Here is a 23,355-nt window from a genome sequence, read left to right as displayed (position 1 = left end):
CTGTGGTTGGCATAGGGAAGTATGATATTTCCAGAAGCACCAAAACATGGTGCTTAAATGTGCAAGATACCACATAGACTGTATTTTATTACTTTTATAAATATATTTCTGGTATACAGTGGACAGGCAGCACCCACATTTGATGAAAATTAAGTAGATGTTTACAAATACTAAATGTGCTCATTTTGATTCCTTGCTTGAAAGAGAAATAGATGCCTTTGATTCTTAGATGTGTGAACAACAAGCAGAAAGAAGAGTCATGGAAAGAGTGCTAGATTTGGAGTTAGAGGATCTGAGTTTAGATCTTGGCTCTTGTCACTTAACTACAATACTTGCATGACCTTGACAAGTCATTCTCTCTGGACCTAATTTTTTTTTCCTTTTTTATTTTAACTTGAATATTTACTAAGAAAATAGAGCAAGAATAGGAAGGAGTTCAGACCATTCCCTCCAGCACCCAGGGCCACAGTACTATACCACTTTGGTCTGTAGGGAAAATGAGTTCAAACTTAATGTAGTTTCTGCCGTGCATTTGCTCAACCAAGTTCACTTCTGAATTTAAAATATGCAGTTGGTAAGTTTCTCCTCTTAGTAGAACTAGACATCATAACTTCAGGTGAGTTGGACTGAGTCTTGGTGGTTTCTTGGGACTGCGTTGGTGGGCCAGGCATGGCCGGCCACAAACTCTGGCCTCAACTTTAGTGCTTGGAGATCTAGTGGCTCTCAGTCTTTTGAAGTCCACAGGTCAGTCTATTCCATCTGTAATGCAAATTCATAGGCAATGTGGACCTGAGTGAGAATAGGCCTCTGACATTGGTAGAACCTCTCAGCAGCAACAGGGTCACTCACTAGCAGCCTCATGCCAGCTCTAGCTACCCAGCTGTGAAAGAGAGAGCTAGAGGCTTTCTCTCTCCCTCCTCCCCAGCAATTGTCCCATTCTGGATATGAGGAAAGAAAAAAGGGCTGGTTCTTATTTTCCTCTATAAAATGAAAGGATTGAGCTTGGATGACCCTAAAGGTTCTTTCTGGGGACCTATAGTTCTTTCTGTTAAAAAAAAAAAGTTTTATTGTTTTCAATTAGCATTTACTTTCCCTCCCACTTTCCCATCTCCCATTCAAAAAAGGAAAAAGGGAAAAATATTATGACATACATGTTAGTCAAAACAAATTCCCACATTGGCTATGTCCAAACAAAAATTTCATTTTGTATCCAGTCCATCACCTCTATTAAGATGGTGGTAGCATGCTTCTTCATCAGTTCTCTGCCATCATGGTTGGTCATTGCATTGATCAGAATTCTAAAGTCTTTTATAGACATCTATCTTTAGAAAGTTAACATTTAAAATTTTCTGGATCTTTTTACTTCATTTTGCATCACTTCATACAACTCTTTCCAGGTTTCTCTGAAACCTTCCCTTTCTTCAATTCTTATGATACACTAGTATTCCATTACATTTAAATACTACATTTTATTCAGCTATTGATGGGCACCCAGGGGACCTAAATCTATGATTGGGTATCACACATATTTCCCTGCAGTGTCACATACCAGAAAATGAAACGCACACCCTTAAATGGAGAATAATTTTTTTGAGGATAATTTCTTTTTGTATAACTCTGAAAGAGAACTTAATTTTTATCCTCATGTACAAAATGAGGGATTAGACCAGATAGTCTCTAAGGTTCCATCCAGTTTTAGATTTTTGAACTGAAAGTGCTTTGCAGACTTTTAAGGTCCTGTGTGGGTACCAGTTATACACATTTGTTAAATTAGCTACTTTGGAGATCTTTTACAAATTGGAATATGTAAAACAATGGCTATCATTTATATTGTACCTTAATTGTAAAGTACTGTGCATATGATCTCATTTGATCCTAACAAAACCTCTGTGAAGTAGGTACTGTTACTATTCTCATTTTACAGATGATGAAACTTGCTGAGGGTCACAGCTAGTATCTTGAAAGAGGATTTGAACTCAGGTCTTCCTGACTCCCACACTGTGTCCACTGTGCCACCTGGCACAGGTAGGCAGCCAGCGGCTCTGTGGCTGAAGGACAGAACCAGGAGTCAGGAAGACTTGAGTTCAAATTTGGATGTGTGACCCTGGGAAAGTCACTACCTCCATCTGCATGCTTCCTCCTCTGTGAAATGGTGACAATAATAGCACTTACCATGCAAGGTTGTTGTGAGGATCAAATGAGACAATATTCGCAAAGCACTTACACAGTGCCCAGCACATAGTAGGTGCTATAAAAATACCTATTCCCTCCCCTCCCTCAGATGTGGCTGCCTCAATTTATTCTATCACTCAATCAACAAGCATTTATTAAATCATCTACTATGTGCCAGGAACTAGAGAGAGAAAGACAAAAGCAAGACAAAGCTCCAGGAGCTCCTAGGAAGCTTTCAACGCATTCACCAATTAATATAGTATATATAAAAATAAATATCAGGTGATGTGTGGAGTCACAACTGCGTGGATGTAGTTCTGGAGCTGAACCTCAAAGAGAGCTTAGGGCTCTGGCTCCAAGAGGGAGAGCATTCCAGGCCTGGGGGTATGGCCTGTGCAAAAGGCAGCACAGGGAGATGGGATGTCATGGACAGGAAAGAGCCAATGGGCTAGTTTGGCTAGAGAAGCCTTGAGGGTGTGAGGGGGAATTTAGCATGCAATCAACCTAGAAAGATGGGTTGGAGTCAGACCCACAAAGGTTTGAAATGCCAAATAGAAGACAACTTGGTTTGGTTCGGTTCTCATTTTGTTTTACTGGTCCACAAGGCAGGAAACATGGGGACAACTTGCACATGGTCAAACTGAGTCATGAGCCAAAAACTCTTGTGTTGTTATTTACTTGCCTGCTACCACTGAATAATCAGTTCTGGAAGAGAGATGAGGTGGATAAGACAAAATGGCCAATAAGCCATTCTTAAGATGAGACTTTGGACTTTGTTTTTAAACTGCATTTATATGGGTGTGTCTAACAATCTGGGAATTAATTTCAAACTAAGTTATGAAACTATGAAGGACTAGCTTAGGAGCCAGGAAAGCTGTCCAGTTGTTCCCCACTTGGTCCCCTGCTTAACTCCTCCTTTAATCCCCTCCAGACTGGTAATGGGGTTTTTCCACTCCCTCCCCTCCTCCCCATTCCCTGCTCCCTTCCTTTCCAGACTAAATTAAGCAAAGCTGCCTTCACTTGGCAGAGCAAAGAGTGTGTGCTTTGTGAGAGTCACAAAGCAAGGAACTCCCACGGAGCCCTGGCTCTGAAAGTGTGAGTCATGGTCCCCTGGCCTTGTGATATACATATTTATCATATGACAGTGTCCACACTTAGATAAAGATACAAGAGATTTTATGACCCCAAATGTCAGAATGGAAAGAGCATCAAACTGTGTAGTCAGGAAACCTAAATTTCAGTTCTAGCCCTGCCTTATACTTTAAATAAGATATTGAGCCTTTCTGGGTTTCAGTTTTCCCATCTATAAAATAAAGAGACAGGACTAGATCATTTTTCTCTCAGAAGTAACATCCAAGACTCCAAAACCAAACTCCACCTGACATTCAAAGGTGTTTACTCTGACATCCACCCTACTTGTAAAGATCAGTGTCACTGGTAGATCACTTTAAGGTTTACAAAGCACTTCACATTTGTTATCTTACTTGATTTTCATGATATTACACATGGTAGCATTCTAATTTTACTAACAAGGAAACAAACTCAGGTTGTTAACTTGCCCAAGCTCTATTGGCAAAGGTGGGACTCCATCTTCAAACTCCAAATTGGAGTCTTTTTTCTGTTATTCCCCTGAGGTGGGTGTTTTCTTAAAGCTCACCTTCCATGAAGCAGTGAAGAGAAACTTACTCATTATCTCCCAGAAAGCAGACCCAACTAGGGAACAGCTGTGCCCAAGGCTTCAGGGGATGATTGTCCTTCTTGGCTGAGCCTACCTATAAGGATACAAGAGACCATGAGGAGGCCATACACAGGCTGGGCTAGGGATGGAAAGCTGCCCAAATATCCTGGTAGGAAAAGCCCCCATAATGGTTCAGAGAGAGGAATTGTAATAACTTGCATTTTGCTTTTTTGTGCTTTTTCCTATGAGGTATATAGAGCCATTATTATCACCTTATCATATTATTATCATCTTAAAGGTGATGAAACTGGGATTCAGCTTGGTACTTGTTCAGTTCATACTAAACTTAGTTCATACTAAGATTAAGAGCTAGGGTTGGCAGACACCCAGTGTGCGGCACGCAGATGCCCAGTGTGCCACGTGTGTAACAGGCTTCAGGGCGCCATCAGCAGCAGTTCTCAGATTGCTCAACTCACAAATGCCACAGATAGCTTCAAAGGTCAGTGGGAGGGCCCCTTCACTCAGGAGAGGGGAGCCCAGTCGGGACCTACTGCAGCAGGCACTACAGTAGCAGCTGCCATTTTTGGAGTCCTCCACCCAGAGCCCCTGGGGGAATTGAAGGGCTGATCCAGTCTTACCCCTGAGAGGCAGCCCTGGGAGATCTCTGCCTAAAGCCTCTGGGGAATTGAGCCACTGATCTGATTCTCAGCCCTAAGCTCCACCCAGAGGTGAGGAGGAACACTGATGGTAGAGCAGATTCTGGGCAGAAAAGTTTTTGGTTGCTCTCAGACCAGTGTGCAGGCCAGGAGAGAAGTAAACTCTTCTCCCTTGATTGTGCCACCTTAGAGGAACTGAGAACTTACAGGTCCTTAGAGTATACCCTCCTCTTGACAAAGGACTCAAAAGTCAAGTAACTGGCTGGGAAAATGCCAAAAAAAGGGAGAAAAAATAAGACTATAGAAGGTTACTTTCTTGGTGAACAGGTATTTTCTTCCATCCTTTTGGATGAGGAAGAACAAAGCATAACATCAGAGGAAGTCAAGGCTTCTGCATCCAAAACCTACAAAATAAATATGCAATGGTCTCAGGCCATGGAAGAGCTCAAAAAGGATTTTGAAAATCAAGTAAAAGAGGTATAGGAAAAATTGGGAAGAGAAATGAGAGCAATGCAGGAAAATCATGAAAAGCAAGTCATCAGCTTGCTAAAGGAGACCCAAAAAGATGCTGAAGAAAATAACACCTTTAAAAATTGGCTAACTCAATTGACAAAAGAGGTCCAAAAAGCCAAGGAGGAGAAGAATGCTTTAAAAAGTAGAATTAGCCAAATGGAAAAGGAGGTTCAAAAGCTCACTGAAGAAAATAGTTCTTTAAAAATTAGAATGGAACAGACGGAAGCTAATGACTTTATGAGAAACCAAGAAATTACAAAACAAAACCAAAAGAATGAAAAAATAGAAGATAATGTGAAAAATATCACTGAAAAAAACAACTGACCTGGAAAATAAATCCAGGAAAGGCAATTTAAAAATTATAGGACTACCTGAAAGCCATGATCAAAAAAAGAGCCTAGACATCATCTTTCATGAAATTATCAAGGAAAACTGCCCTGATATTCTAGAACCAGAGGGCAAAATAAATATTGAAAGAATCCACAGATCACCTCCTGAAAGAGATCCGAAAAGAGAAACTCCTAGGAATATTATAATCAAATTCCAGAGTTCCCAGGTCAAGGAGAAAATATTGTAAGCAGCCAGAAAGAAACAGTTTGAGTATTGTGGAAACACAATCAGGATAACACAGGATATGGTAGCTTCTATATTAAGGGATTGAAGGGCTTGGAATATGATTTTCCAGAAGTCAAAGGAACTGGGATTAAAACCAAGAATCACCTACCCAAAACTGAGTATAATACTTCAGGGGAAAAAATGGTCATTCAATGATATAGGGGCTTTTCAAGCATTCTTGATGAAGACAAGAACTGAATAGAAAAATCTAACTTTCAAACGCAAGAATCAAGAGAAGCATGAAAAGGTAAACAGGGAAGAGAAAATATAAAGGACTTTCTAAAGTTGAACTGTTTACATTCCTATATGGAAAGACAATATTTGTAACTCTTGTGACTTTTCTCAGTATTTGAGTAGTTGGAGGGATTATACACACAGACATACACACACACACACACATATAGACAGAGAGCACAGAGTGAGTTAAATAAGAAGAGGTGACACCAAAAAAAAAAACAAAAACTGAGGGGTGAGAGAGGCATATAGTGGGAGGAGAAAGGGAGAAATAGAATGGGGCAAATTATCATAAAGGAGGCAAGAAAAAGCTTTTTTCTGTGGAGAAGAAAAGGGAGGAGGTAAGAGGGAAAAAGGGAAGCTTACTCTCTTCACATTCCACTTAAGGAGGGAATGGCATGCTCACTCAGTTTGGTATGAAAAGCTGTCTTGCACTACAGAAGGGTAGGGGAGAAGGGGACAAGTGGGGAAGGGGGATGATAGAAGGGAAGGCAAATGGGAGGAAGGAGTAACTAGAAGTAAAGACTTTTGGGGAGGGATAAGGTCAAAAGAATAGGATAAATGGGGGGCAGGATAAGATGGAGGGAAATACAGTTAGTCTTACACAACATGACTATTATGGAAGTCTTTTTCAAGACTACACAGATACAGCCCATATTGAATTGCTTGCCTTCTCAGTGGGGATGGGTGAGGAGGGAGGAAGTGAGAGAAGTGGGAATTCAAAGTATTAGGAATGGATGTTGAGAACTGTTTTTGAGTACAACTGGGAAATACGAAATACAGGTAATAGGATATAGAAATCTATCTTGCCCTACAAGACAAAAGAGAAGAAGGAGAAAAGGGAAGGGAGGAGTGTGATAGAAGGGGGGGTAGACTGGGGGAAGGGGTAATCAATGCAGTTATGGGGTGGTTGGAGGGGAGAGATAGGGAGAAAATTTGGAACTCAAAATTTTGTGGAAATGAATGTTGAAGACTAAAAATAAATAAAATAAAAAAATAAAAATGACACTGCTCCAGTCACAATGAAAAGAAAGAGCTAGGGTTAAGACTAAGTTGTTAGTTTAAAACTGCACTGAGATCTTTGGGACACCTAGGGTTTTGTTGCTGTTTTAGTTTTGTTTGGGGGGGATTTTTTGGTATCCTAGTGTGGAAAAGCCTAAGTTCAAATAGCATTTCAAAGGCTTCTTAGTTGTATGACCATGGACAAGTAAGTCACTGAAACTTGGTTTCCTCATCTTCAGAAATGTAATACTTGGACTTATCTCAACACGGTTGTTTGTAAGGAAAGAAAAATGTGAGTTGGTAACAACCTCTCTTCAGCTGAAGGGAACCCTTGAGGGTGGGGTGGGGTGGGAAGGAAGCCGGAGGCCAGGCTGGGACGTCGGGGTCCCCTCCTCCACTCCTTTCCTCCCACTGTCCTTCAGTCATCAGGAGCAACACATTAATATTTGCCCTTCCTACATCACGGGATTTGTGGCGTGGAAAGTTTCTAAGCTAGAAGTAAATGAGAGCTATTCCCTCCGGAGATCCCAGCTCAAAGCCAGCCTCTGCCTTCCCCGCCTTCGGGAGCAGCCACCCCTGCCCGTGCCCTCGCCCACCCCACCCAGCCCCGGCGGCAGCTCGCGTGGAGTGGGGGCGGACCCCGAGCTGGGCCAGCCCCGGCCCTTGTAAGTCCGGAGAAGTTTCGTGCAGGGATAATAAAGGCCATCGCTTCAGGGAGCCACTCCCTGGGCCAGCACCCAGACGGGAGCCCCAGCCCCACACAGCCCTCGGACCGGCTCGGGGCTCGCTGGCTTCCCGGAGCTGCTTCCTCCCTGCTTCCTCCGCCTTTCCCTGCCCTCGGAGCCCCACCTCCCCAACCCCGCCCCGACTCTGGGGCCCCAGCCCCAGCCCCAGCCCCGGCCCCGGCCACAGCCCCGGCCCCAGCAGGAAGCGGCTCCTGCGTCCGGCCCCTCCATCCCGGCTCCAGCTCCAGCGTGGCTCGGCTCGGGTAAGTGCGCCGGCGGTGCCGGACGTGCGCCCGCCCCCGGCCCTCCGCATCTCATCCCTGAGATGACCAAGGGCCCCCAGAGAGGGAGGAGGGCCAGGGGCTCTCGGTACGTGCCCAGCACCGCAGCTGCAACCCCTGGGCAGCTCTGCCTCTGGAGAGGTCCTTGAGTCACCGAGCCCCGGCCGGGGCTGCACGGCTTTGCAGAAACGTACCAGAGCTGTGACCCCAGTGGAAAGGGAGCGTCTGGGGTCTAAGAGGAAACAGGAGTGGGGTGCTTTCTTCAAGAGGGTTGAAGGGGTTCACTTGGCCCATGTCCCCCTCTTTGTTAGGACTCTGTCTGACTACTCTCTCTGAGTTTAGCCTCGTCTCCCCCCAAGCCCACCTATGGCTGGCCACCTTGGAGAGTTCTTGGTGTTTTATACCTCCGTACCTACCTGTATCCGTCCTTCGGCCTCCTTTCTCTCCACCCTCACAGCGACCTTTGGCCTTCCTAGTGACAGCTGGTGAGCCCAGGTGTGCGGAGGCTGGCGTACTTTACCTCCTTCTGCCTACTGCTGGCATTGCTACTGCCCACCCGCTGGGAACACAATTCCCAAGACAGAGAGGAGTAGGTTCCAGAGTTCTTGCACTTGGACTTCCTTCTCCGCCAATTCCCTCAACTACTGGAAGGAATTTGATGCCCCCTAGATAGGATCCGGGACTGTCAGAGCTTGAAGGAACCTAAGAGATCATTTAGTCCAAACTCCTTACAGATGAGGAAATTTATGTCCAAAGAGTCTGATTGGTGGTGCAGCCTGGAAAGAATTGAGGTCTCAGCCCAGTTCTGTTACTGTCTTCTGTCCCCAGCCTTGGCCCAACTAACCTTCCCTCCCTGGAAGCTTTCTCCTTCCCAAGCTACCCGTGGTGGAGAAATAAAGGGAGGTCTTGTGCTGGTGAGATTCCAGAGGTAGGGGTTCAGTGGAGTGCCAGAATGGAGGAGAGGGAGATTGATTTGAAAGGACAGAAGACTTCTATCCCTGCCCTCCTCCAGGGGCCCTCAGCAGAGCCTCAGACTAACAGGAGGGAAGTATGGTGACCACAGTATGTCAGAAAACAGACCCAGGCCTGCGGATAATACTCAGTCACCAACTCAGTCTTCACTTCCTCTGGGCTGCTAGATTTGTGAGGTGGTTTTGGGGGTTGTAGGTGGAGCCTGATGCAGGGAAGTACCAACTACAGAGGCAGTTTAGAACTGGTAGTCTACTGCCCAGCATAGTGCTGGGGTATCTGTGATGCTGTGACGTCTGAGTGCTCTGGAGGTGGGATAAATATGCATAACCTGTAAAGTCGTAATGCGTGGGAATTTGGGGTCCCACTCCTTGGCCTTCATCCCTCTTTTTTCTGCTGTTTTCTCTGCTCTACATGCTTTTACTATCCTCAGAAATGTAAACTGATTTTCCTGAGTCCCCTTATAGAGAAGAACTGAGAGCTCTTACCCCTTAGAATCTACACACATATTTAGGATTGATTGTATTTGTCAGGTCCTTGGGAATCCTTGAGATGGAGTTCTGATCTTGAGGCCTTAGTTGGGGAGTGGGTGTGAAACACAAGCAATGTCTTTTGAGCCTAGGGATGAGTAGTCCCCACTGTACCCAGGACTGCTGATTTTTCATTTCCAAATTTGGCATCCCACTTAGAATCACAGGAAGCTGAGCTCTGTTTCTAGAGATCTGTAAAGTTGTGAGAGGAGGAGAAAGGGAACTGATGATATTGATTGGCTCCATGGGGCCAATCAGGGCTAGGATCAGTCCTCTGTCCCCTCTCCTCTCATTTGGTTTCTCCCCTCCTCCAGAAGAGTGTGTGTGTGTATGTCTCTCTCTCTCTCTCTCTCTCTTTCTCTCTCTCTCTCTCTCTCTCTCTTTCTCTCTCACCAGTTGTTCCCCCTTCCCCTAGGGCCCCTGTTGGCTGACCCCATGGCAGCCGCTGCTTCCCAGAATCCTGCCCATGGACTCTTTGAGAACTTTCTGCAGGCACAGCTGTGCAAGGATGTGCTCAGCAGTTTCCAAGACCTCTGCATGTGTCTGGGCCTGGAGCCTGGTGGGAGGCTGTCCTTCTATCACAAGCTCAAGGCTGAGCTCAACTACTGGAATGCCAAGAGCCTGTGGGCAAAGCTGGATAAGCGGGCCTCCCATCCTGTTTATGAGCAGGGGAAGGCCTGTGCCAACACCAAGGTGGGCAGGTGGGGATAGGGTGGTGGTGGGGCCTGGATCAGGACATGGAAGCTGGGAGATCCACCAAGTTGGGGGAGGAAAGGTGTGGGGTCAGGGAGCAGAAAGTCAGGGTGAGCTCCTGTCCTCACAGTGTTCCCCTCTTCTCCTTCCCCCCGCTTCCTGGTAGTGCCTGGTGGTAGGAGCAGGGCCCTGTGGACTTCGAACAGCTGTGGAACTGGCCCTGCTGGGTGCCCGAGTGGTGCTGGTAGAGAAGCGCACCAAATTCTCCCGCCACAATGTACTCCACCTCTGGCCCTTTACTATCCAGGACCTTCGGGGGCTTGGTGCCAAGAAGTTCTATGGGCGCTTCTGCACAGGCACCCTGGACCACATCAGTGAGTAAGGAGGGCGGAGGACAACATGGGGTCCCTAGTGATGGGGTTGAGGTTTGGAGGTAGCCATGGCTCCTCCCTGGTTGGCACTATAGGGACTGCGCAGGAGGGAGGGCTTCTGCCCACTCCACCCCTCCAGCCCCCTCAATTCAATTTATTTCTACTTTAAAAGCACTTATTGTATACTCCACCCCCTTCCTTTTGTTTTCCAGGTATTCGGCAGCTTCAGCTGCTTCTCCTGAAGGTGGCGTTACTGCTGGGGGTGGAGATTCATTGGGGGGTCACCTTCACAGGCCTCCTGCCCCCATCTCACAAGGGTAAGTACTTCTCTGAACTGTCCTTTTCCCACCCAGGCAGTGGATACCTTGGCCGTGCTCTCAGAGGAGGAAGGGCTCAATCCTGTCTTCTCCCTCTTTTGTTCTCAGCTTTCACTCCCATCCCTTATTTTCTGTCATCTCTCCTCCTCCTGTCCCCCTCAGGGATTGGCTGGAGAGCGCAGCTGCAGCCCAGTCCCCCTGACCAACTGGCCCTGTATGAATTTGATGTTCTCATCTCTGCTGCTGGCAGTAAATTCGTCCCTGAAGGTGAGTAACTCCCTTACCCCAAGTATCTCTTTGGCCAGCCCTTCCCAAGCTCCCAAGCACCTGATTCTGATCTTCACACACGTACCCCACCCCCGACTTTACAGGGTCACTCCATAGGACAGTAGTGAGTAGAGCACCAGCCCTGGAGTCAGGAAGAACTGAGTTCAAGTCTGGCCTCAGATACTTACTAGCTGTGAAACCCTGGGCGAGTGATTTAACCCTGTTTGCCTTGGTTTCCTCATGTGTAATACGAACTGGAGAAGGAAATGGCAAACCACTCCAGTATCTTTGCCAAATTTGCCTCATTTTACCAAATGAGGTCATGAAGAGTCAGATACAACTTAAAAAAAATGACTAAACAGTGACAGCAGGGTCATGCCTATTCATTTTCCTTTGCCCCCATCTCTTCCCATATCTCCACCAATCCCCAGGTTTCTCAGTTAGAGAAATGAGAGGCAAACTGGCCATTGGCATCACGGCCAACTTTGTGAATGGACGGACGGTGGCTGAAACTCAGGTGCCTGAGATCAGTGGTGTGGCTAGAATCTACAATCAGAGCTTCTTCCAGAACCTGTTCAAGGCCACAGGTCAGGGCGCCTTTCATCCATATCTGTGTGTTGCCCAACCCTTCCCTACCCCTCTCGCTCCCAAGTTCTAGCCCATAGCACATGGCCACAAGTGTGGAGTATGAGTGTCTTTATGTTCATGCATATATATGCGCGTGTGTGCTCGTTTTTCTCTGCCTCCCTGGGGACTAGCAATGGTCATTAATTCAGGTAACACAACAGATAGAGCCATAAGCCTGGAATCAGGAAGTCCTGAGTTCTAATCCTGTTTCAGACACATACTAGCTGTGTGACCCTGGGCAGAAGTCTCAGAGTCAGTTTTCTTATCCACAAAATTCAGCATACTAATAGCACTTTCTTCATAGGGGTGTTATGAGAATCAAAGGACACAAAGCATGTAAAACATTTTGCAAACTTCGGTGCTCTAAAAACCCTGACCTATTCTGAAGCCCTTATTGTGGGCCCAGCATAACATCTCTGCTCTTCTGGGACTTACAGTCTAGCTGTTGTGACTAATCTCTCCCCATCTAGTATCTGGTCCCTCTCCCTTTACTGATCTCTCCCTGTCTAGCCACTGAGATAAAACCAAGACATATACCAGATTAATGTTTTTTAAACAAGATAACAGTGTGCAACCTTTTTCAAAATCTGTTTTCCTTTAATTCCATCTGGTTATGAGTTGAGGAAAGATCTGAAGATAGGAAGCCTCAATCCTGAGACTCCCACCACTCAGAAATTGTACTGTTTCCTCCTCTTCTTCCTCCTCATCCACCACAGGCATTGACCTGGAAAACATCGTTTACTACAAGGATGACACCCACTACTTCGTGATGACTGCCAAGAGGCAGAGTCTACTTCGGCTGGGAGTACTTCGTCAGGTAGGAGCCTAAGTGGGAAGAGGGCCTTGGATGTGGTACAGGGGCAGAGGTGGGGAGTGGTTGAGGGATGGAGCTGGGTGTAGGGGCATGCGTGCATGCTGGGATGTTGACACACATGGACTTTTGTTGATACACAAGACTTTTTCTTGTCTTTCCCCACCAAACCCATCAATTCCCCAGGCTTCAAACATTTATTTCAAAACACTTTTTCTTTTAACAATAGCTAGTATTTAGATAATGCTTTAAGGTTCTCAAAGCACTTTACAAATATCTTATTTGGTCCTCACAACAACCTTTTACAATCAATCAGTATTTATTAAGCACCTGCTATATCTTGCTAAGTGAAAAAAGAAAAGAAAGACAGTCTCTGCCTGAAAGGAGCTTCCAATCTACTGGGAAAGACAAAGGAAGCTGCAAAGCTGTGGTGGGGATGGGGTTGGGGGGCAGAGGAAGGAGAGGGAATGGTGGAGAAATCCATGAGAGAAGTTCCACAGTAGTGCAGCCAGATGAGGAACAAGGAGATACGTGAGCTTAAATGGAGGTTTGGAGTTCATGGTGTGAAGGACTAGCGGGGAGTGATGGGGTGCAGCACCAACAATGAGGAGGTTATCTCAATAATGAACTTGCAGGTGGGGCAGGGTGAAAGGGGTGAGAAAAGTTCCAAAGGGCAGCCAGGTGAGAAATGAGGATAACTGAGGTAGACCTGGGCAGCCAGGTGGCCCAGTGAGCACTTAACATTTAGCAAGACTCATCTTCCTGAATTCAAATCCCTGCCTCAAACTCTTGCCAGCTGCTTGACCTTGGGCAAGTCACTTAACCCTGTTTGCCTCAGTTTCTTCAATTGTCTGGAGAAGGAAATGGAAAACCACTCCACTGTCTTTGCCAAAAAACTCCAAAATGCGGTCATGAGAAGTTGGACATGACTGAAACAACTGAAAACATCAACAATAGAGGGAGACAGAGATTAAGTGACTTGTCCAGGGTGTACTCAGGCCTTCCTGACCTCAGTTCCAGCACTGTGACCAGTGTGCTACTCAATTATCTGGTTGTTTTTTTTTATTATGAATTTAATCATCAATAAAAAACATTCTATTATTCCAGAAAGTGCAAAAATAGCTTGTGTACAAAATCATGAACTTTTTAAGTATATTTTTTAAAGTACTTATTAAACTTAATAAGGTATTTGAAAAGTTGTCTTCTGTGTTTAGGTCCCCTTATGAGATTCTCTTAGTTTCTTCTGTGTCTTTGTTTCCTGTTTTACTGATGAGCTTTTCTTTCTTTTTTTTGGTCACCTACTTTTTCTTCATGTATAGAAGCCTCTCCCCTCCCCGAAGTAAATAAAGTAGGCAAAAAACATTGCCCAGCTCTAAAAATGGGTGTATCGTATCTCTCTGGCAGGTCACTAGGGGGCACAGAGTGGATAGAGCACTGGGCCTGGACCTGAATTCAAAGTCTACCTCAGACACTTACTAGCTGTGTGACCCTGGGCAAGTCATCTAGCCTCTGTCTCAGTATCCTCATCTTTAAATGGGGATAATAATAGCCTCTATCTCCCAGGATTGTTGTGAGGATCAAATGAAATAATATTTAGAAAGGGCTTAGTGCAACGTCTGGCACATAGTAACTGCTATATAAATCTTAGCTGTTATTTGTAAAACACTTAGCATAATGTCTGTCCTATAGTAGGCACTTCAAAAATTCATGTTCTATTCTCTGCCCCTACTCTTTCCACTCTTATTTCTTTACCCAAAACAGAAGACATGCTTCATTTAGTAACAGCTGGCATTTATATAGCTCTTGAACCAAAAAGTTTCTGAGGCAGGGTTCAAACTCAGGTCTTCTTAACTCTAAGTCTGCATAGCTGCCTCTGATGGGACAGTGTTCAGCAATCTTTCACGGTGGTTTCCTACCCCACTTCCATGACAAATGCCCATGCATGATTTTTAGCAGGTCACAGTGGTGGTACCTTTGAGGTCCTGAGGTTGGACAGCAAATGTGCAGGAGGCAGGGGTTGCCCCCAGCACAGCAGCTGATGTCATGGAAAGATCCTGAGACTGGTAGACAGACGAGTGGGTTCAGATCCCTGCTTCGCCTCTCCAGTGGCATGATCTCAGAGCTCCCTTCAAGGCTCTGGACCCTAATTCATTTCCATCTGTGCCGAATGAGTAGATCGGCCAAGGTAACTTGGAGGAGTCCTCCCAACTCTAACTTTCTTACTACTTTTCTGGGTCTTTGATTCTGTCCTCGGTGACCTCCAGGACTTTGCAAATACAGAGCAGCTGCTAGGCCATGACAACATAGTACCAGAGGCCCTGCACCGCTTTGCCCGTGCTGCTGCTGACTTTGCCACCCATGGCAAGCTTGGCAATCTGGAGTTTGCCTGTGATGCCCGTGGCCGACCCGACGTGGCTGCCTTCGACTTCACAAGCATGACAAGGGCAGAGAGTGCTGCACGGGTGCAAGAGAAACACGGGGCTCGAATATTGCTGGAGCTGGTGGGCGACTGCCTGGTAGAGGTGAGGGGGAAGTGGGAAGGCTGCCTGGGGGAGGTAAGGGGGAAGTGGAAGGACTGCCTGGTGATTATAAGATAGGGAAGAAGAAAGGGAGAGAGAAGGTTCTCTCTGGTTCTTATGATTTTTAACTCTTTGAACATGGATCTGAGCAGATGGAGGCAATGTGAAGGAATGAAAGCCCCCTTACCCACTCTGTGCTTTGTTATTTCTTGTTACTTTAATGTTCTTCCAGCCCTTTTGGCCCTTGGGCACTGGTGTGGCCCGTGGTTTCTTAGCAGCCTTTGACGCAGCCTGGACAGTGAAGCTGTGGGCAAGAGGTACTCAGCCCCTGGATGTCCTGGCAGAGAGGTGAGCATGGGGCCAAGTGGGAGAGGAGGAGGTGGAGAGGAGATGGAAGACTGATGAAGGAACAGAGATTTAGAGGAGGGGCACTGGGGATGGAGTTTTCTGAATGGAGACTGGTAGGGAGGGAACAGTGGTGATGGGCTCTCCATGATGATGGAAACTCATCAACCTTCTTCATACTCATCATTCTGCTGCTTACCATCCCCTCAACCATTCCCCGACTCCTTTCTTACCCCCCAGGGAGAGCTTGTACCAGCTCTTATCACAGACCTCCCCTGAGAACATGCATCGCAATATAGCCCAGTATACCCTAGACCCAGCTTCTCGATATCCCAACTTGAACCTCCGCTCTGTGACTCCTCAACAGGTCAGTCATCTTCCTCCCCTTCCTATCACCTGCCCCTTTGGTCTCCCAGTACAGATGAAGTAGAGTTCATGATGGGCTGAGCTGTGGACAGAAAGAGATTTAGGTTGACCTGGGTTGCTGGGGGAAGGAGGATCATTTAAATAGACTAAAATTAGCAGAGTCTAATTCTAGGTACGAGATCTTTATGACATAGGGGGCAAGGAATTGGAGCGGAAGAAGAATGACAAGACTGATTCTCCAATGCACCTTACCCCTGGTGAGTGCACCCTGACCTCTCTTATCTATGTCTAATGCCAAGTACTTTGCCCCCAGCTCGACCCCTGTGTGATCCACCCCTATCTTGAAGAATAGTGAGTGGCCCTACAAGACATTGTAGCTCAGATACCATTCCTTGCCCTGCCCCTCTTAAGAAACTACCCCTCCCCATTCTCCAAAAGAAAATATATATATTTATATATATTGCATATATATGTCTATATAAATTTTAAAAATTAAAAAAAAACACAATGAAAAAAATCCCTTTCCTTCTTCAGGCCACATTCCCTCATTCCTTTTCTTTCTGCATCCTGATGCCCTATGTGCCCAACCAAGTCAGCAGTTGCCCCTGATAAGAGCCTGAGTTAAGTTTTCCCTGCCCCTGGCATCTTAGAGAGTCCAGATGGCAAAGGCAGTTCAGAGGGATGGAGATTCTTGCCCTCCTGATACCCTGGTTCTTCTTGTGATGTCAGGAAAGTAGGTCCTTAGCCTGTCTCAGGGAAGAGCTCACACTGACCCATTAAGCAGTGCTTGTCACTGCTAATAATGCTGTTGAGAAGAGACTGTGTAGTGGAATAAAAATACCAGTGAATTTGGAGTCAAAGACCTGATTTTAAATCTAATCTGGGCTATTTTATTAAAATGTGTGAAAATGATGATGATGATAACAAGAGCTAGCATTTTTATGGCGCTTTAGAGTTTGCAAGTCAATGTACATTATCTTGTGTTGATCCTGATAGCAACCCAGTGAAATAGGTGCTGTTATTATCCCCACCTTACAGATGAGGAACTCAGGCTTGGAGGCATTAAGGGTCTTAATGCAGGGTCACCCAGCTAGTAAGTGTCTGAGGACTCAGGTCCTCCCATCTCCAAGGTCAGCGATCTCTCTACCATAGCAGCTGGCTGCCTAGGTATGACTATGAGCATCACTTACCTACTTGGTGCCTCATTTTTGTCATCTGCAAACTGGGAAACAATACCTCATGTAAGAGAACATTTGTAAAACAAAGTGCTGCACAAACATGACTGATTGTGGTGATGTTAGGTGTCCTTTGCACATCTGCTGCCTGCCCTATGCTCAGAGCAATGCCAATGGTTCCTGGTGGTAGGACCCTGTAGAGCCTTGTTGGGTGTGATTTCTATGAGCACCGATGACCTTCCCTCTTCCTTCCAGAACCGGTGGGCACCCAAGAGGAGCTGCTTCTCTGGTGCCAGAAGCAGACAGCTGGGTACCCAGGTGTTCAGGTCACGGACTTCTCATCCTCCTGGACCGACGGCCGGGCACTTTGTGCTTTGGTGCACCGGCTCCGACCCAATCTGCTGTGAGTGACAGGATGAGGGCTGGTTATGGGGGGATAGGATGTAGAGAGGAATTGGTGGGAGTTGCTGTGAACCCCTGGGGAAGGGGGTGGTAGTGATCTTGTTTGATAATTGAGATCCCTCCCACTTAGGTCCCTTTGTGCCCCCTGCTCTATTCTGTTTAATTCTGCCTGGCTCTGATATCCCTAACTCATTTGAGGGCTGCCGGTGGGGGGACCAGACTTCCTCTGCTAACCTCACCCTCCTGTCTTCTCTTCTGTGGACACTCCCCTCCCCCAGCTCCACAGCTGATTGCCTTTCCATATTTCCTTCCCTCTTCCTCCTTTCATTCCCTGGCACCTTGATGACTCCATTCCCTCCCTTTCTGGTTTTTCTTTTTCTCTTGTCCCTAGTGACTTCTCAACCCTGCAAGGGGCTGGAGCTCTGGAGACCACAGCCTTGGCAGTAAAGCTGGCTGAACAAGAGTTGGGCATTGCCCCGGTGATCCCTCCCCAGGTGCTGGTGGCTGGGACTGATCCACTGGGCCTCACTGCCTACCTCACCCACTTCTACAGTGCCTTCGGAAAGACTCCTCATAGCCCAGGTACCTCTGCAGGGCCTGTGGTCATGGCAGTGACCCCACTGAACCTCCATTTGCACATCTGTAAAATGGGGATCATTTGGTAAACCTTAAGTTGCCATTCACATATGAGCTAGTATCACCAACCTCTAAGGCCCTAACTAGTGCTTTCACAGGAACCTGGTAGAACTGATGATGAGGATGATGATGAGGATGATAGCAGTCAGCATTTATATAGGGCGTTAAGGTTTACTTCTGTTATTTCATTGGATCCTCACAACCACCCTGAGAAGTAGATGCTATTATTATCTCTCTTTAATTATCTACTATTATTTACTTTATTAACTGAGGCAGACAGAGGTGAAGCAGGGTCGCACAGCTAGAACCTGTCTGAGATCACAACTGAACTCAAGTCTTCCAGACTTTGAGCCTGCTGCCTTAACCTCTGCACCACCTCGCCACTCTTGTAAAGAAACTGTTAAAATAAAAATGTTGTTGTTGTTCAATCATGTTCAACTCTTTGTGACCCCATTAAGGGTTTTCTTGGCAAGGATACTAGAGTGGTTTGCCATTTACTTCTCTAGCTTATTTTACAGATGAGGAAACTGAGGCAGGCAGGGTTAAGTGAGTTGCCCAAGGTCACACAGCTAATAAGGGTCTGAGGCTGGATTTGAACTTAGGAAGATGAGTCTTCCTGACTTCAGGCCTGGCATTCTCTATCCACTGTGCCCCCTAACTGCCCTTGTGAAGACATGCTTTATTTTAAATGTTTCTAAAGAAACGCTTCCTAGTGACCCTAGAAAGGAGAGTCACAGCACAATGTTAGGAGTGAGTCCTTCTCCAGACTTTTTTAGGGACCAAGGTGAACAGTCCAGACAGTGTGTAGGTTCTCTGTGTGGGTGACCAAAGTGTCTGTCTTCCTTCTCAGATCTTGTCAGCCCCCTGTCTACTGGGACTGCCAGCGCTGTCCTGTTCCTGAGCAAACTGCAGAGGAAGCTGCAGAGGACCCATTCCCAGGTTGGGATTATGGTCTTTGCGATGCTGGGGTAGGGCAGAGTTGAAAAGGGTTGAAGCCCCATACAGTTGCTCTCTACCCCTAGCTCCTAACAAAGGTTCTCTGTGATAGGGAACATCAGTGAGGATAGTTGAAGTGGTTAGAACCTTACAGATCAGGACAACCAAACCCCTCCTTTTGTAAATCAGAACCTGAGGCAGAGAAGAAAAATGACCTGTCCAAGATTGCATGTTTTGGTAGGGGTATTTAGGACAGTGGGGAAGGTAAAGGGACACAAGACACTGGGAATGGAGGAAAGGTAAAGACCAGTCCTAAGTAGGTTGTGAATTTTTCCAGGAGAATGGACAAGACAGCGGTGGCAAGAAGCCTCGTCTAGAGGTAAGTGCTGGCCTAGGACGGTGAGCACCCTCCTCCCCTTTTTCCTCTTTCTTTTTTTTAACTTTATCCTTTCTGTTCACTGTCCCCTCACTCTTCTCATGCCCAGTTCACTCTCCCTTTCACCCCCTAATGTCTGAATGGTCTTTTAGGCTGAGTCCAAGATGCCAAGTCCCATTGAACCCACCCTGGAGCAGCCAGTAACTCCACTGAATCCTCTGCCAGCAGACCAGGAAGTGAGCACTGAAGCTTCTGGACAGGGTTGGAAAGATAAGGAACATCTGTGGTGGCCCACAGTGAATAATGTATGATGTACAGACCTAGTAGGGACAGCCCACCTAGGTGGCTCAGTGGATAGAGTGCTGGGCCTGGGGTCAGGAAGATGTATCTTCCTGAGTACAAATTTGGCCTCACACACTTACTATGGACCTGTGGCAAGTCACTTAACCCTATTTTGTCTCAGTTTCATCACCTGTAAAATGAGCTGAAGATGGAAATGACAAACTATTCCAGTGTCTTAGCCAAGAAAAACCCAAATGAGTTTTCAAAGAGTCAGACATGACTGAACAACAGTAGACACAATGGCTTATGTCACTGGGGCAGATAAGAACCTGAAGCAGGTGTGGGATGGGGGCTGGGAATGAAGAGTCAGAGGAAAGGTGGGGAAAGAACAAGCCTCTAGTTGCTAGGAGAGTCTCTGGGCCAGGTCTGAATCCATACTGCTTTGTCTTCTCTTTGTTCTTATTGCACCTTTGGGAGGTAGGCAGAGGCCGGTGACTTGTGTTCATTATGTGGGGAGCGTCTCTACATCCTGGAGCGAATCTGTGCTGATGGCCGCTTCTTCCACCGAAGCTGCTTCCATTGCCACAGCTGTGAGGCCCCACTGTGGCCAGAAGGCTACCGGCAGCACCCTGGGGATGGTAAGGGCATTGCTGGGGAGATGAAGGAATTGGGGCAGCAGGCCAGGATTCTCTGTTTATTATTTGGAGAAACTGTGGTTCAGAAAGTGGGCATTTCCCAGTTAGGAGCTAAGTCAACACTGTTTCCATCTCATTTTTTTCTCAATACCATCTCTCCACTTCATCCCAAGTTTGGAGGCCTGTAGGTCCCTGACTCCATGGGAATGGTGGGAAACTGGACTGATAGATCCAGACTTCTGTCAGGTCACACCCCATGCCCTTTCTCATCCTCAGGCCATTTCTATTGCCTCCTACACTTCCCTCAGTCTGTCAGCATAAATGTCTGTGATGGAACCCCTGAAGATCAGGTAAGAGTGGCAGGTGCCTCAGGGCAGGGGATGGTTTTGACTGAATGGACGAATGTTTATTTCTTCTCCCAATATATTTTTATTTCGTTAAATATTTCCCAATTACATGTAATAAAAATTTTAACATTCATTTTTTAACGTTTTGAGTTCCTAATTCTTTTCCTCCCACCTCTGCCCCCTCCTTCAGAGGGCAATTTTGTATCAATTATACATTCGAAGTCATGCAAAACATTTCCATATTAACCATGTTACAAAAGAAAACAGATTAGAAAACCCCTGGAAAATTAAGTTAAAAAGTATGTTTCAGCCTTCATTCAGAATTTATCAGTTCTCTGTCTGGAGATGATAGCATTTTGATGAACTTTTTTAAGTGGTGAATATATGACATTTCCAGTAGATTGTCTATCCTAGGGTCTCTGGGATTAATGTTGAGCATCAGGTTAATACCTGAAAAGAGTGAGAGGTGGGTCTTAAGTCAACAGCTACACATCTTGGTTCTTCCAGGAACTCCCCGGCAATAATGAAGAAAAAGAGGCCACAGCAGTGTCCCCCAGGACACCCACAGCTCCTGAGGTGATAGAAGGTCCTCTCAAGCAGCCTTCAAGAAAACTGATCAGACTCTCTAGCCCTGAACGCCGATCGCTATCATCACTTAACCTCCAGCCAGATGATGAGATAGAGGGACCCCCCAAACCTCCCCGAAGTTGTTCTGCTTTGGCCCACCAGGCCCTAGAGGGCAGCTTTACAGGCTGGGGAGTGCCTGACCAGAGGCTGCCACAAACTTTGCTTTCTCCTTCGCCAGGTACCTGGCTAGCCACAGTGGGGCAGGGCTGGAATTCCTACAAGGGGAAGCTGTAAGGTGGGGTTAAAATGAAGTCCCAAGCCCTATCTGCTCTCTCCCGTAGAGCTCCTGAAATTAGTTGCTTCAAGTGTGGAGGAGGAAGATGAGGGTCTGTCTTCTAGTGAGGAAGAGGAAGAAGGAGAGGAAGAAGACCTGGTTTTAACCTCTGATGTAGAACAGGTGAGTGGAGAACAATTATGGGAGTAAAAAAGTGCCTACCCTTGTGCTAATAGGAATGAGACTGACCATCATTGTAGGGACTTGCATATTGGTATCTTCTTTGCAGTTTTGAGTCCTAGAAAGTTAGTGGGGAACAACGAAGTTAGGTAACATGTTTGGGGTCATATCAGTACATGCCAGAAGCAGGACTTGAACCCAGGTCTTTCTGATTTCGAGGCTAGCTATCCTCTAGTCCTAGGGCCTCTGTGACATATTATGGGTCTATAACAAAAGAATGAGGCATGGTTTCACCCTTCAAGGAGCTGACAATCTCAGTGGAGATAGAATATCTTCTTATTCCTTTCCACCCTCAGATTTCCCTACCAAGCCCCAATGCAAAAGTTTTCCCTCTTCCTCTTACCAAGGTCCAGTCTGGATCTTATACCCTCACCATCCCAAACACCATCCTCCTTTTCCCTTAGCCCCTTTTAAGAACCCATTCACTAGGGATATCTAGCATAGATCCCAGGCCTACCCCTGGCTCCATTCCTGACCTGCTTGGCCCTTTCACAGACCCTATTGAACTTTGCCAAGAATTCGGGCACCATGGAGAAGTACCCAACATGGCGGCGGACGTTGCTGCGCAGAGCCAAAGAAGAAGAGATGAAAAGATTCTGCAAGGCCCAGGTGAGACCTACATGGGACAAAGGAGAGTAATGGGGACACAGGGTCCTGAAAGAAATGAGGGAGGGGCAGGAACAAGAATAGAACCAGTTTCTACCCCATTCCTTGGGGCTTAGCCTGGCCTTCCTGTCTCTTTCACATCAGGCTATTCAGCGGCGTCTTGATGAGATCGAAGCTGCACTTCGAGAATTGGAGGAAGAGGGCAAGAGACTGGAGTTAGCTTTGAGGAGCCAGAGCTGTGAGTGGAGGCCAGGGGAGGGGAGAGGGTCCAAGGAGGATTTACTGCATCTTCTGCCTGCCTCTTTCAGGCATGTCCTGTCTCCAGATGAGTCAATGCCCCTCACAGCCCAGTCTATTTCTCCTGAGATAATCATTTGTTATTTCCCACTGTTCTTCATGTCTTCTAACCTCATCTCCCAATCCATAACACAGGCTCCCCAAAACAGGAGAAACTATGGATGGAAAAAATACTCAAACTCATTCAAAAGAAGAACAGTTTGGTGGCAGAAGAAGCTGACCTCATGATCACGTAAGCGCAAACACTGGTGGGCTCTGGGGCTCTGGCTCTGTCCTAGACAATATGTGCATCTGTAGTTCTTTCTCCTCCTCTCTCTCAACCTCCATAGAGTCAAGGAGCTGGGACTGGAAGAGAAGCAGTGGCAGCTGGACCAGGAGCTAAGAAGCTACATGGACAGGGAAGGTGAGGAATGGGCAGGGAGGAGTTCCGTCAAGGGCTTCTTTCTGGTGGATGAAGGAGCCCTAACCATGAGGGTGGCAGTGATTCACGTCAGCCTCCTGTAATATCTCCTCCACCTCCTTCAGAGACCCTGAAGACAGCCAAGGAGAAGCAGGCTGAAGAACAAATGTTGAAACAACTGCTGGATGTGGTGAAACAGAGAGACGCCCTGATCCGCTTCCGTGAAGAGTGTAGGCTTAGTGAGCTGGGACAGGGGGCTGGGGACCAAGGCTGAGTGGGGTCCCTGACGCTGCCTTCACTGCCAAACTTCTCTAAGGTGCCACCTGGGCTCCTGCATACAGCTTAGCTGTGCCCCAGCTCTGGATTCCATGGCACTGGCCATGTTCAAGTGGGCCCCGCAGAGGATGTCCACCCAATGTTAACAATAAAAAAAGTCCATCGAACACAGGATTCAGCCTGGCTGGCTCTGCCTGGGGTAGGACATGGGCTTA

General features: G+C 46.7%; 1 protein-coding gene and 1 long non-coding RNA gene across 6 annotated transcripts; one reads left to right on the top strand and one right to left on the bottom strand.

The window, feature by feature from the left end:
- Positions 1-83: 83 nt before the first annotated feature.
- Positions 84-8,758, bottom strand: LOC140526642 (uncharacterized). 2 transcript variants are annotated; one of them, XR_011974462.1, is made up of 3 exons: positions 8,293-8,758; positions 3,859-3,944; positions 84-759 (listed from the first exon to the last, which is right to left on the bottom strand). It is a non-coding gene; the product is annotated as an uncharacterized lncRNA (long non-coding RNA). The 2 variants fall into 2 exon arrangements; XR_011974461.1 differs by having other exon boundaries at positions 370-759; positions 3,830-3,944; positions 8,293-8,457.
- On the top strand, positions 7,738-23,312 carry MICAL1 (microtubule associated monooxygenase, calponin and LIM domain containing 1). Of its 4 annotated transcripts, none has more exons than XM_072643023.1 (25): positions 7,738-7,858; positions 9,791-10,068; positions 10,235-10,442; positions 10,652-10,756; positions 10,919-11,023; positions 11,455-11,610; positions 12,367-12,467; positions 14,726-14,983; positions 15,213-15,328; positions 15,566-15,692; positions 15,864-15,948; positions 17,122-17,269; positions 17,660-17,850; positions 18,755-18,843; positions 19,178-19,219; positions 19,369-19,521; positions 19,980-20,136; positions 20,410-20,483; positions 20,988-21,285; positions 21,389-21,504; positions 22,057-22,170; positions 22,312-22,405; positions 22,600-22,696; positions 22,794-22,867; positions 22,990-23,312. In XM_072643023.1, exons 2-25 carry the CDS (start codon positions 9,811-9,813, stop codon positions 23,136-23,138), a joined length of 3,315 nt encoding a protein of 1,104 aa, XP_072499124.1. In that variant the 5' UTR covers positions 7,738-7,858; positions 9,791-9,810; the 3' UTR covers positions 23,139-23,312. The 4 variants fall into 4 exon arrangements, with proteins under 4 accessions (XP_072499124.1, XP_072499123.1, XP_072499121.1 ...); XM_072643022.1 differs by having other exon boundaries at positions 7,759-7,858; positions 19,181-19,219; positions 19,369-19,452; XM_072643020.1 differs by having other exon boundaries at positions 7,759-7,858; positions 19,181-19,219.
- Positions 23,313-23,355: the final 43 nt, after the last annotated feature.

This window comes from Notamacropus eugenii, chromosome 2 (assembly GCF_028372415.1).
Source record: "Notamacropus eugenii isolate mMacEug1 chromosome 2, mMacEug1.pri_v2, whole genome shotgun sequence".
In the NCBI taxonomy this organism is placed as follows: domain Eukaryota; kingdom Metazoa; phylum Chordata; class Mammalia; order Diprotodontia; family Macropodidae; genus Notamacropus; species Notamacropus eugenii.
The sequence above is the reverse complement of the archived record's forward strand: the minus strand, read 5'-3'. Positions and strand labels throughout refer to the sequence as shown.

What these genes read in the sequence shown, in the direction of transcription:
- MICAL1 (XM_072643023.1), top strand. Translation starts at nt 9,811, where the DNA reads ATGGCAGCCGCTGCTTCCCAGAATCCTGCCCATGGACTCTTTGAGAAC. An exon ending in AGGCCTGTGCCAACACCAAG is followed by an intron (nt 10,069 to 10,234) that starts GTGGGCAGGTGG and finishes GCTTCCTGGTAG; the next exon opens with TGCCTGGTGGTAGGAGCAGG. An exon ending in TTTGCTTTCTCCTTCGCCAG is followed by an intron (nt 21,286 to 21,388) that starts GTACCTGGCTAG and finishes TCTCTCCCGTAG; the next exon opens with AGCTCCTGAAATTAGTTGCT.